The sequence below is a fragment of the Balaenoptera borealis genome, assembly GCF_965194805.1.
Source record: "Balaenoptera borealis genome assembly, chromosome: 1".
In the NCBI taxonomy this organism is placed as follows: Eukaryota; Metazoa; Chordata; class Mammalia; order Artiodactyla; family Balaenopteridae; genus Balaenoptera; species Balaenoptera borealis.
Genome location: NC_138860.1, coordinates 44718515 through 44730565, shown reverse-complemented (window position 1 = coordinate 44730565; position 12051 = coordinate 44718515). Strand labels below are relative to the sequence as shown.

The following is a 12051-nucleotide window of genomic DNA, read 5'->3' as shown; positions in this document are numbered from 1 at the left end:
AGTTACATCTACATAGCACTATAACATTTTAGCTTTTCCAGATTACACCATGAATTTAAGGAAGAAATGAATAAAAATAAAATGTAAGCACATATTCATGATATACCTATGGCATACAAACTTGTTTGTAAGATGTTTACAGATTAGTAAACATCACATGCTCAATGTGTACTTATTTAATCAACCCTTGGAACGTTTTTAAAAAACTAGATACAGGTTGGAGGCTTAAGGATTAGAAAACTCATTCCATTTATTACTATCCCACATCCTATCACGTGATCAATATGTTAGAAATTTACCTCTCTGTCTGTTAAATTGACGACCACGGACACCTTGTCTCAATGTTGTCTGAAGTCTTACTCGTCTGAAAGGCTTTGGCTGACTACTGCTGGTATCTAAGAAAAGCATTAATATACAAGAAAGCAAGTTAATAAACATGAAAGCAGTTATAGTGACAAAAACTAATTACTAAATGAATGCATGGATAAAATGCAGAGGTGTCCACTGCTTTCAATATTTAAATGTTTTTTTAACAAGGGACATTTAACAAACAGAAAAGGTAAAAAGTTTAAAAAAATGTTCTTTTTGACTTTTTTCATTCATTCACTCTACTAATTTAATAATAAATATGTACTTGGTGCCTATCCATTTATCAGACACTGTGCTAGGGGTTGGGGAATACAATGGGAAACAAAATACCACATCCCTCAGGAAACAACAGTCCATTACAATATAACATGAGTCATATCTGACTCTTCTCTTTTCCAGATGCCCCCAATCCAATCATTAGCAAATCTTGCATGCTCTAATTTAAATATATATCCCAAATCTGACTACTTCTCACAACCCTGACTCTACCATCCTGTCTAAAACATCATCATCTTTACCTTGAATTACTGCAATATCCTCCAAACTTTCTCTTTGTTTCTGTCCACTACTCACTTTCAGTCTCTTCTCTACACAGCAGCAAAACTGATACTGTTAAGTCTTTAAAGCAGATCATGTTACCACTCTGTTTGAAGCCCTCCAAAAACCTGCTCCATCCATGAAAGCCAAAGAAATTACAATGGTCTGCTAGATCTTTCCTCCCCCACCCTGTGACCTCCTGCTAGTCTCTCTCTGTCCTGACTGTGCTCCAGCCACACAGGCCTCCTTGCTGACCCTGAACACATCACACTGCTGCTTTATAGACTTTGCATCTACTATTTCTCTCATCCTGGAACACCTTCCCCTGAAGAGTTGCACAGCTTCGCTCCCTTACCTCTTTCAGGTCTTTCCTTAAATACCATTTTCTTAGTAACATTTTTGTGAAATTGCCTGGCACTCGGTGGGCACTTAAGTATTTGCTGACCAAATGGATAATTGCTTAGATGGGGAGGTTTAGTGTTTTATGTTATCAAATAAATTTAAAAACACCCTAATTTCATATTATACTGTAAAAGGGAACAAGAACCATATTTTCTTATGCAAGCTCTGGTAAGATATAGCTACTACCAATTCCCCTGTTGAGGAAAGACAATTCTCATGGGACATCAGGATATAACTGGGGGCAAAGAACTTCAGTTATTATATTATTAATAATATTACTGTTTTACTAGTAACTATGACAGCTACAATTTTTGGGGGCCTTCTTACTGTGTGTAAAGCATTGAGTTATATAATTTACATACATTATTTTTAATCTTGACGGCAAGATGAGTTATGAATGCCCATATTTCACAATGAAATGAGCAGAGATTTAAAGTTACTAGCTGTTAAAAGGCAGATACAGGATCTGAACCTGGGGATGTTGGCTATAGGTTGATGTGTCACAGAAAAGCAGCTGAAAGGGAGAAGAGATCTTGAGATAGGAAAGTTCCATGATTGAAAAAAGTAGTAAATAAGCAGGTCTTCCATAAAACCTGAAGGTTCCATGACAGAGTTTGAGGATTACTGCTATAAACAATTTAATATGAAAACAATCAGAGAGGATGACTGAGTATATATTTCTTCAATAATAAAAGTAATTCCCTACCTAAAAACTCTGAGATAGATAAGCTAGTGTAGTATACTGTTTAAGAGTGGAGTCTCTGGAGTTGAACTTCTTGAGTTTGCATCCTGGCTTGCCCATTATTTACTCACTATGTGACTTGGGAGGAATTTTTCAACCTTTTGTGACTCAGTTTCCATTACTATGAAATGGGTATGCGTGCTTACCACGTTGGGTTGGTGTGAGAATTAAATAAGTAAATACAGGTAAAGGGCTTAGAATACTGTCTGATATACAGTAAGTGCTCAATGAATGTTAATTATTTTTTAAAAAGTCCTGCAGAATTGATTTTTATTGCCAGAAATATACATAAAATAGCCCTTTTCAAAGTTAACTTCAAAAACGTGAAAAACCAAACTTTAAAACTATTTATATCAAGTAAATTTCAATTTTTTTTTGGTTGTTGTTGAAGCAACAGGCCTCCCAACCCTCAACCCTCCATACCAAATCTCACGTAGAACCTAATATGTAGAAGAAATAAAAAAGGAGCTGCTCTGGTTTAAACACAGGCAGGAGGCCTGGAGTACTACTACTCCTTAGCTTCTCTCCTAATAACCCATCCCTCACAGCCCCTATAGCACCTCTAATGTAACCAATTCCCTTTAATATAAACCAAGTTCCTTTTAATAACATAAAATTTCCCTTTTAAATGAAGCATTTTAAAAGTCAAGGAAAAAAGAATTATCAATTGTAGCTAACAGAGCAGGATCTTTTGCAAACAAGTTTGATGTATAAAAGCTGTACTGTAGCCAAGAGCAGGAACTTACCTGCAGAAGAACTGGAAGGAGGGTCCTGGCTGGTGGAAGGAAGATCTGACTCATCAGACGCCTGAACCGGCTCTTCTTCCTGCTGGCTATCAATTTCGAGGCCTGCTTCTGAACTAATACTAAGAAAGAAAAACACAAATTGATTAGAAAATACAAAACTGATCCTAGAACGTATCCTAAATTTTTCCCAAACTTTTTTTTTCCGATAGTCTACCATTTAAATAACCCAGAGCTCCCCTCCAACTCAAAACTGCAGTCTCTGATATTGGTAACCATACATTTTTTTAAAAGGCAGGGGAAAAGAGAGCTCAAGCTCCTTTTTCCTCACTCCTTTTCTCACTAGGACATGTTCCAATTTGAATTTTTGTTTTTTCCTCTTTTTTGCTGTTGTTGTTTTTTCTTTTTGACAAAAGATGTTCACATTCTTGATATTCACAAGAGATATATTATCCAGATTTTGATATATCGCAAAACAACTTTCTAGGAAAGCAGAGCACTAAAATAATTCACAACAGTTACAACTATTAATAATATACCACTATTTCACCATGGGCTCTAGCCCAGATGAGACAGGCTAGGGTAGGTGAATTCCCGGCTCAAAGCTATAACTCCATCTCTCTCTCTCTCTCCCATTCAAGAAAGTACATCAAAAAGCAAGTGAGGGGCTTCCCTGGTGGCGCAGTGGTTGAGAATCCGCCTGCCAATGCAGGGGACACGGGTTCGAGCCCTGGTCTGGGAAGATCCCACGTGCCGCGGAGCAGCTGGGCCCGTGAGCCACAATTGCTGAGCCTGCGCGTCTGGAGCCTGTGCTCCGCAACAAGAGAGGCCGCGATAGTGAGAGGCCCGCGCACCACGATGAAGAGTGGCCCCCGCTCGCTGCAACTAGAGAAAGCCCTCGCACAGAAACGAAGACCCAACACAGCCATAAATAAATAAATAAATACTTTAAAAAAAAAAAAAAAAAAAAAAAAAAAGCAAGTGAGGGAGATAAGAGTAAAAGAATAACTTGAATCAGTTCCAGTTTTTATCATATGCAAACTTTAGTGCACTTATTAATAACAATGTACCTGAAAGATACCTCTCATGACTCTGCTAAAGTTGAGAAGAACTGGCGAAGTGCAGCCTACGCAAGTTATTTTAACATGTTCAGAGTCTGAGCTTTCTCATTTGTAAAATGGAGATAATACTTTGCAGAGATACTGTGTGGTTTAGAAATGACATATATAAAGGGACCTGCATACATGGTATGGAATTAAAGGCAGCTAGTATTTTCAGCAGGATCTGTAACTTTCCCCAAATTAAGCAGCACTGTGTTAGAGGCATAATAATAGACCTGCCTTTTTTCTTATATACTAGAGTTGGCCTGTAATTACACTAAGAAAATGTTGCTAAATAAAACAAAACCTCTGAGCTCTACCGAGGAAATCTGGGTTCTACTTCTAGCTATGCTTCTGACTACGAAGCAGTCCAACTTTTGTTATTTTATGAAGAATCAGGTTCCACCTTGAAAGTTAAACTTCTCCAAGACCACTGTCCAATGGTTCTTCCCATTAAATTACTCCACCTCCTTTGGTTTAAAAAAGCCCAGATGATTTGTTATGAAATACTTCTTTTGTTAACCTTTGTTTATAACTGATGTGCTAAAAAGAGTCAGGTCTTGAAGATTTCTGATTTTTAACAAGTTAGTGTTTCAGACCAAGTTCTAAATGCACGTAAATAAAAAATAGGTGAGGTTTGCTTGAGAGCCCACTACTAAATGGAAAATTGAGTCATTTCCTAATATTTCCTAATTTTCACAGAAAGCCTTCTTTCTTGGGGAAAAGTTCAAGCAGCGACATTAATGGAAGGGTGATTCTAAAGAATACTTTGTTCTAGAATGCATCATGCAATTTTCAAGGAGATAACCTTTTAAAAAATTATTTGTCTTCTGTAATAACAATGTCTTAAGTCTTAAAATATGTTATTTTGTGCAAAAATTAGTTTTCCAAAATATATGGCTTGGTTTACTTTTGTAACAGGATGTTATTGAAAATACAGCTCAAGAGACTGTTGCTTCCTGGCTTAAAAAAAAAAAAAATTGTAAAAGTCTGACAAGTTTAAGCAAGCAAAAATTACACGGTAAACATTTACCCTTCAGATTCTGCCTCCACAAATACTTCATCTCCATCATCACCTGTTGCTGTTTCATTCGTTGTGGATAAAGTGCCAGTGGATGTTGTCACCATTGGAACAGACTGAGAGGCATGCTCTGAGGCATCAGAGGTGGTACTCTCAGTAAATACAGTCACTTGAAAAAATGAAAGACCAGAAAAGCAATGAAAACTTTAACAACTTTGTGGTTTCTCTAATTTTTAGCTAGAAGATATATCACAGGTTTCCATTTTACCATTATAACACATAATCTATTGATCTGCCTTTGATACCTACCTGGGGCTGCAACTTGCAGAGGAGTAGTGGGAACACTTCGGCCACCCGACTCCTCTTCGTGAGCTAGGAAGAGGGGTGTTTCATACATTCCCAAACCTAAAGACAATTCTGAATATTAATGATTGAAAGAACAAAATATTGTCAATATCCCAGACATCTAAAAGAAAAAAACTAATCAGTGGAGACACACAACTTTGTTGAAGCCCACAATTAGCCCATTAAGCAAAATTCAATCCCTCAAAAACGTAAATACAATTTAAATGTATCCTTTAAGCTCCCTAACACTAATTTAAGTAACGCTAAATAAAAAACAGCTAAAGTGCTCTTATAAGTTTCGTGCAAGCTAACTTTACTGAGTGCCCAACTATGAACTAGGTACTGTGTTTGAATCTACTCTACACCAAAACAGTAAGGTATTATTAGTCTCCTTTTCGCTAAAGAAACTGAATTTCAAAAAGGTTAATTAACTTTCCCAAAGTTATTAGTAAAGTGGTAGCATTCCAATTTAAGCCTAGATCTGACTTCCAAGTCTTGCAAGTGTCCTATAATAAAGCCACATAAAATTGTGAATTCCTCTGAAGTCAACTCACAATTTCATATTGGTAGAGGGAAGCAGTGTTAGACCTCACATCCTAAACCACCAGGGACTAAGATGTATTGCATGACTTACACGAGGGCTGCATATTAATCTTTGTTTTGGGCTTATTATTAAAACAGTATGCATTCCCTATTCACTTACAAAATGCCATAATAGCTTCCTAGAAATATAGCGGGTTCTATGAATGCCAACTAATGATTAAAAGGTAATTAATTCCAGAAATAGCACAATTCATGTCCAAATAACCAACTGTTATTACTTAAGTTAGGGGTCATTTTATTCCACGTATTTTTAACATTTTATTTTTCTTATTTCTAATGTTAATGGAAAATATCTAACTAGTTTTATACACTTAACTAGGAATGTCAAATGTCAAACTAAACAAAAAATATGCTGTATTCCTTCCAACAACTTTAAAAATGGCTGGTAGTACCTAGGTATATTTATTAGCACAACAGATATTCCTGATACTATACTAAAAGCCAAAAGAGATACAAATGTAAAAGCTAGTCATTATGCCCAAAGAACTGAAAATTTTGTTGGAAAGACTAATATGTAAGGCAGTGCTTAATAAGTAGTAAATATATTATAGCTTTTTCCATAAATTAGGATAAGGTTTATTTAGAGATAAACTTTTTTATATTAATATTTGCTCACTTAAAAAAAAAATCATGTCAGAACAGCTTATTAGCAAAATACATGCAAATCCAGGAGAGCTAAGCTTTTTTTAGCGATTTACCCCCTTGAGAAGCAAGCTGGCCAAGATCAGAGTGACTAGAGCTCGTCTGTGGCATATCTTCAGGCGGCCCAAAACGGAATCTGGGAACACCAGCAACCTGTGGGGAACTAAACAGACAGAAATTCATTTAAGATGACACTTAAAGTTACCTTGTTTAAACTGCAATGATGGAAAGACTATAGGAAGAAGGAAGAATAAGCATAAACAAAGAAGGAAGAAAACAGTTTGAAAATAAAGTTGATAAAGGAATTCTCACTTATGAGGAATAAGGAAGAATAAGCATAAACAAAGAAGAAAGAAAACAGTTTGAAAATAAAGTTGATAAAGGAATTCTCACTTATGAAAATATTTTCAAAATATCAGTTGTCAAGAACTTAGCAATAATATAAATCATGTGATTCGTATTAGGTGATCTATATATACATGATTTATACATACATGATTTATACATAAATAGCTTTCAGCTGTCCTGAAATACACCTCACATTTCTTGAATCTGCTAGAAATCTCTATGTAGACATATTGAAAGCAACATAAACTGAACATGAAATGTAACAAAAAAAGAATAAAGTCATGAAAAAAGTTTTGTCTCAGTTTTCAATGTTTAGTCATAGATAAATCAGGTCACCTCTCGAGCCCATTTCTTATCTGAAAGAATTCACTAGGTGGCTCCCAAGGTCTAGAAAAAAACTTTAGTATTAGATGGCTAGAAATTTGTTTTCTCGCTGCCCTAATAACACTACCATCCATCTTTCTGCCCATAATCCAGGATATAAAATAGCATTATCTCACTCTTTGCCCACTCCTTACCCTAACCTTTCTTGGTTAGTCAGCTACTGATGTTTATGGATTATACCTCAGTAGTAACTCTTGAATCTATTTTCTTTTCTGTTTCACACTATTGCTTTAGTTAAGGACAGTCTCTTTCAGGTGAATTTTTTTTTTTTTTTTAAGATTTATTGATTGATTGATTGATTGATTGATTGCTATGTTGGGTCGTTTCTGTGCTAGGGCTCTCTCCAGCTGCGGCAAGCGGGGGCCACTCTTCATCGCTGTGCGCGGGCCTCTCACCACCGCGGCCTCTCCTGTTGCGGAGCACAGGCTCCAGACACGCAGGCTCAGTAGTTGTGGCTCACGGGCCCAGCTGCTCCGCAGCATGTGGGATCCTCCCAGACCAGGGCTCAAACCCGTGTCCCCTGCATTAGCAGGCAGATTCTCAACCACTGCGCCACCAGGGAAGCCCTCAGGTGAATTTTTAAACCTGTCTCCATAAGTTATTCTTCTATTAGAAGGACCTTAAATTCTTCTGAGCTATGTGAGAATGTTGTTGATTGGCTGGTACTCAGCAGTTCTTTAGGAGTGAGTCTGTTTCTGATTGGCTAACTTCTGGAAGGGTGGGGCTGACATTGATCAGTTGGCTTGTAAAATTGTGTTAGCTGAGGTGAGTTGTGGTTAACTGAGCAAGTTTAAAACTGGTTCTGATGGCCATATGTTACCACATACTACAGAAAAATCAATCATTCCCTAAATTTGTAGAAACATTTTTATTCTATTCTTCAGGTACATCCTGTCATGCAACTGATACTTCAGCCACAATTAAACATGTGCACTTCCACGTGGAAAGCCTTTTTATTCTCTAAAAGGAGTGGTATAGCACAAGCATTAAAATAGGTTCTAGAGCCAGACTGGTTTGAAATAAAAAAGCTGTCACTTCCTAGCTGTCTGACCCCTGGCAAATTTGTTAGCATCTCTGTGCTTCCTTATCTGTAAATGAAATAATAGTATCTATCCTCATAGTTACGAAGATTAAATAAACTGATTCATGGGAATGCTCAGTAAGTTTTAGGTATTTTTTTCCAAGACTCAATTTAATGTTGTCCCCATTAAGTCCTCTCAGATTTCTTCCCCTAAGTGTTAGAATAAATCACTCCTTCGTTCATATAAACAAAGTCTATTGCTTATGCCTCTATTCTCCTAGATTGTTTAGGTTATCGTTAGTTGTGCATATGCTTAGCTTTCACAACAGTATTTTCCATCATGATCACTGTAATTACCAATACCTTCACCAACATCTATAAAGCATTTATTATGTGCCTGGTGATATTACAAACATGTTAACATAAATTCATTTAATTCTCACAACTTAAGAGGTAAGAACTATTGTATTATTATTATTCTCATTAATAAAATGAAGATACTCAGAAACAAAGAACCCAGTAACTTGACATAGCTAGTAAGCAGTACAGCTAGGTTCCAACCCAGGCATTCTAACTCTAAAGTCCATGCTCTTAACCATTGTTATACTGCCTTTAAATTTCAAATTCCTGATGGAAGCAACTGTACTTCATTCACCTCTATGTGATTTTCCCCAACACTACACCCTCAACCCTCCTACCCTCAACTGCTTAGTACATAGCATAGGACTTAACAAATAATGAATCAATCAAAGGTAATCAAGTTAACAGGGAAACAGGAAGAATTTGATTAGTCACAAAGTATGTTTCCCTCTCGCTGACTTACTGAATTGCTTCAGCAAATCCATCAGTACGATGTGGCACAACAAGAGTTGGGGTACTTGGAACTGTTCTATCTTCATCATCAAAAAAATGCTGCTGCTAAAAAGACAGAAAACAAGTACTAAACAGGCCTGACAGGAGCATACGTATGGACTATACAAATAACTGCTGAACAAATGAATCACTTTTACATGACAGGTAGGTACTTACCATGCCACCTATTCCTGGAGTCAACTGAAGCCCACGTCCTACAGACTGCCTCCGGGTCATCTGGATTCTCTATGTCAAGAAAGGAATTTCATTTGTTTTAAGGAACTAGGCAATGAAAGAAACACCAAATATTAAAAGATACGGCTTATTATACGCTGGTAATAAAATAACTGAAATGTTAGCAGATAATGTAATCACTGGGATTTTTCTTAGGAAAAACTGCTACTAATCTTGTACCAGTACTAAAGAAATCCATTTTGTAAACAACGACATGTTTTTAATTATATAGACCATAATATTAACCAATAGACAAATATTTTATTAGCCAGTAGATAATATTAACCAATATGTAAAACCAAACTCTCATCCTATCTTATTTGTAGGTTCCTATCTAATTTAGTTCCTGTCTCCTTAATTTAAGTGTTAGTAAGTATCCTTTGATCTTAAAGTTTAATTATCCTTTGGAGTTCAAACAGCAGTACTGACTACTTGTAAACTGTTTCCCAATTTAGACAATTCTAAATTGATAGAATCGGTATATTTTGCAGGATCCATAAACAATCCTGTAAGACTTTATATTTTCAGAAGATGAGGTTGTCTTCATCAGTGGTATTTTAGTAGAATCTACACTTGACAGTGTTTAGTACACTACAGAGTAAGACTCAAGCTACATGATTAATAGAGCCTTTGTACTTTTCCTGCTATTTCTTCAAGAGCTTCTGATAAGAGATGTCCAATCCTACTACAAAGAGCGTTACATGTAAAGGGTTATGCACACTTTCATGAACTTTAAAAGTGGATGTTAATATATGTGATTGCAAAAAAATAAGAGGAAAAGAAGTTCTGTTAAGCAGAACAGAAATTTCCTTTTTTTAAAAAAAAAAAAACGTGCACCTTAGAGAAAGAAACCTTCAAAACAAATGGTGGTCAGCTGCTGAAATACATTTTATTTTAATTAAAATCCAAGAAAATTTTCTTTAACCTGTAAAAACAGCGAGGAGACTTTTATTTTCTATGAATATAATCATCTCACTTTATACACAACTTTAATAAGCCTTGCCTTTCCAAAGTTCACTTCCTCTATGAAGTAAATTACTGCCATATTTCAGGGAAAAGAATTCAGAGATTAGTTTCAGTTCAAAAATTTTACAAAAATATACCAAACATTAGAAAGTTCACTTAATTTCTGGATAAAAACAAAGTAATTGCTAATGGAAAGAAAGGGAGAAAAAAACCAATATTTTTTTCAAGTAAAATTTTCAGAATGACTAGTATTTTTAATACCTGAACTGGTGGTCCTAGCTCTTGAGGTGGAGCATGAATGGTCAGTCTTGGGGGAAGTGGGTGTGGTGGGCGTCTTGGTGACTGAGGTGCTCGAGGGGTCTGTCTTTCAGATGCTGATGATGGCTGTTGTTCTCTAGAAATCTCCTGGGAAAAAGAGGACTCTGCAGTACCAGTATTTCCTTCACCTATAGGAAGAGAGAAGCTTATTTTGAACTATTATGTTTACCACAAAGTAACTTGGACAATCCCTAGAAGTATAAATCTTACCACTAGGAATGTTCACCTAATATTTTCAGAAAAAAAGTAGTGAGGTGTGGTAGACCCAGAGATATTGGGTGTGCAGTTAACAGTGGTATGGCCTTAGCAACTCCCTTCTATTTATTTGGTTGGTTAATGGAACAAAAATGTAATGTACAAGAAACATTTTTCTGAAGATAATGGACATAAAGCACCTAGCTTAACACATGATAAAATAAACATTTAATAAATTTTGGCTCATATTATTAAAATAGGCAAATTACCTAAAGATCAGACCACTACAGTTATTAGTATTACACTCAAACAGGGTGAAGGAGATTGGTAAAAAGCCTTACAATAACTTTCATATTCTGGTTTTCCTAAATTTTGAATGTCAATGGCCCTTCAGATGTCTAGGTCTTCTACATACAAAGTAAAACAACAAAAGTGAAAAGCTGAATAGGATATCAATTTAGTAGTTTAAAAGTCTGAGGTCTAGAATCAGATTCCAGCTCTAACACTTTTTTTTTTTTTTAAACATCTTTTTTGGAGTAGAATTGCTTTACAATGGTGTGTTAGTTTCTGCTTTACAACAAAGTGAATCAGTTATACGTATACATATATCCCCACATCTCTTCCCTCTTGCATCTCCCTCCCTCCCACCCTCCCTATCCCACCCTTCTAGCTGGTCACAAAGCACAGAGCTGATCTCCCTGTGCTATGCGACTGCTTCCCACTAGCTATCTATTTTACATTTGGTAGTGTATATATGTCCATATATACACTACCACTCTCTCACTTTGTCCCAGCTTACCCTTCCCTCTCCCCGTGTCCTAAAGTCCATTCTCTAGTAGGTCTGAGTCTTTATTCCAGTCTTGCCCCTAGGTTCTTCATGACCTTTTTTTTTTTAATTCCATATATATGTGTTAGCATATGGTATTTGTTTTTCTCTTTCTGACTTGCTTCACTCTGTATGACAGACTCTAGGTCCATCCACCTCACTACAAATAACTCAATTTCGTTTCTTTTTATGGCTGAGTAATGTTCCATTGTATATATGTGCCACATCTTCTTTACCCATTCATCTGTCGATGGACACTTAGGTTGCTTCCATGTCCTGGCTATTGTAAATAGCCAGCTCTAACACTTAATAGCTATGTGATCTTGGTTATATCACTTTGCTTCTGCTTCTCAGATTCTTCACTGGTACCTGAATCTGATAGGCTTATTTTAAGAATTAAATA

At 36.2% G+C, this 12051-nt stretch overlaps 1 protein-coding gene across 5 annotated transcripts in view; it reads right to left on the bottom strand.

Moving 5' to 3' along the window:
• TPR (translocated promoter region, nuclear basket protein) overlaps positions 1-12051 on the bottom strand; it is a 66868-nt gene that overhangs the window by 525 nt on the left and 54292 nt on the right. For 2 of the 5 annotated variants that reach the window (XM_082401154.1, XM_082401150.1), the window contains 8 exons: positions 10571-10755; positions 9287-9355; positions 9081-9175; positions 6561-6667; positions 5224-5331; positions 4927-5083; positions 2797-2915; positions 300-395 (listed from right to left, as the gene is read on the bottom strand). In XM_082401154.1, coding sequence (XP_082257280.1) covers positions 300-395; positions 2797-2915; positions 4927-5083; positions 5224-5331; positions 6561-6667; positions 9081-9175; positions 9287-9355; positions 10571-10755 — 936 coding nt within the window. The remainder of the gene's footprint in view (positions 1-299; positions 396-2796; positions 2916-4926; positions 5084-5223; positions 5332-6560; positions 6668-9080; positions 9176-9286; positions 9356-10570; positions 10756-12051) is intronic. The other 3 variants (XM_082401152.1, XM_082401151.1, XM_082401153.1) reach the window with 3 other exon arrangements.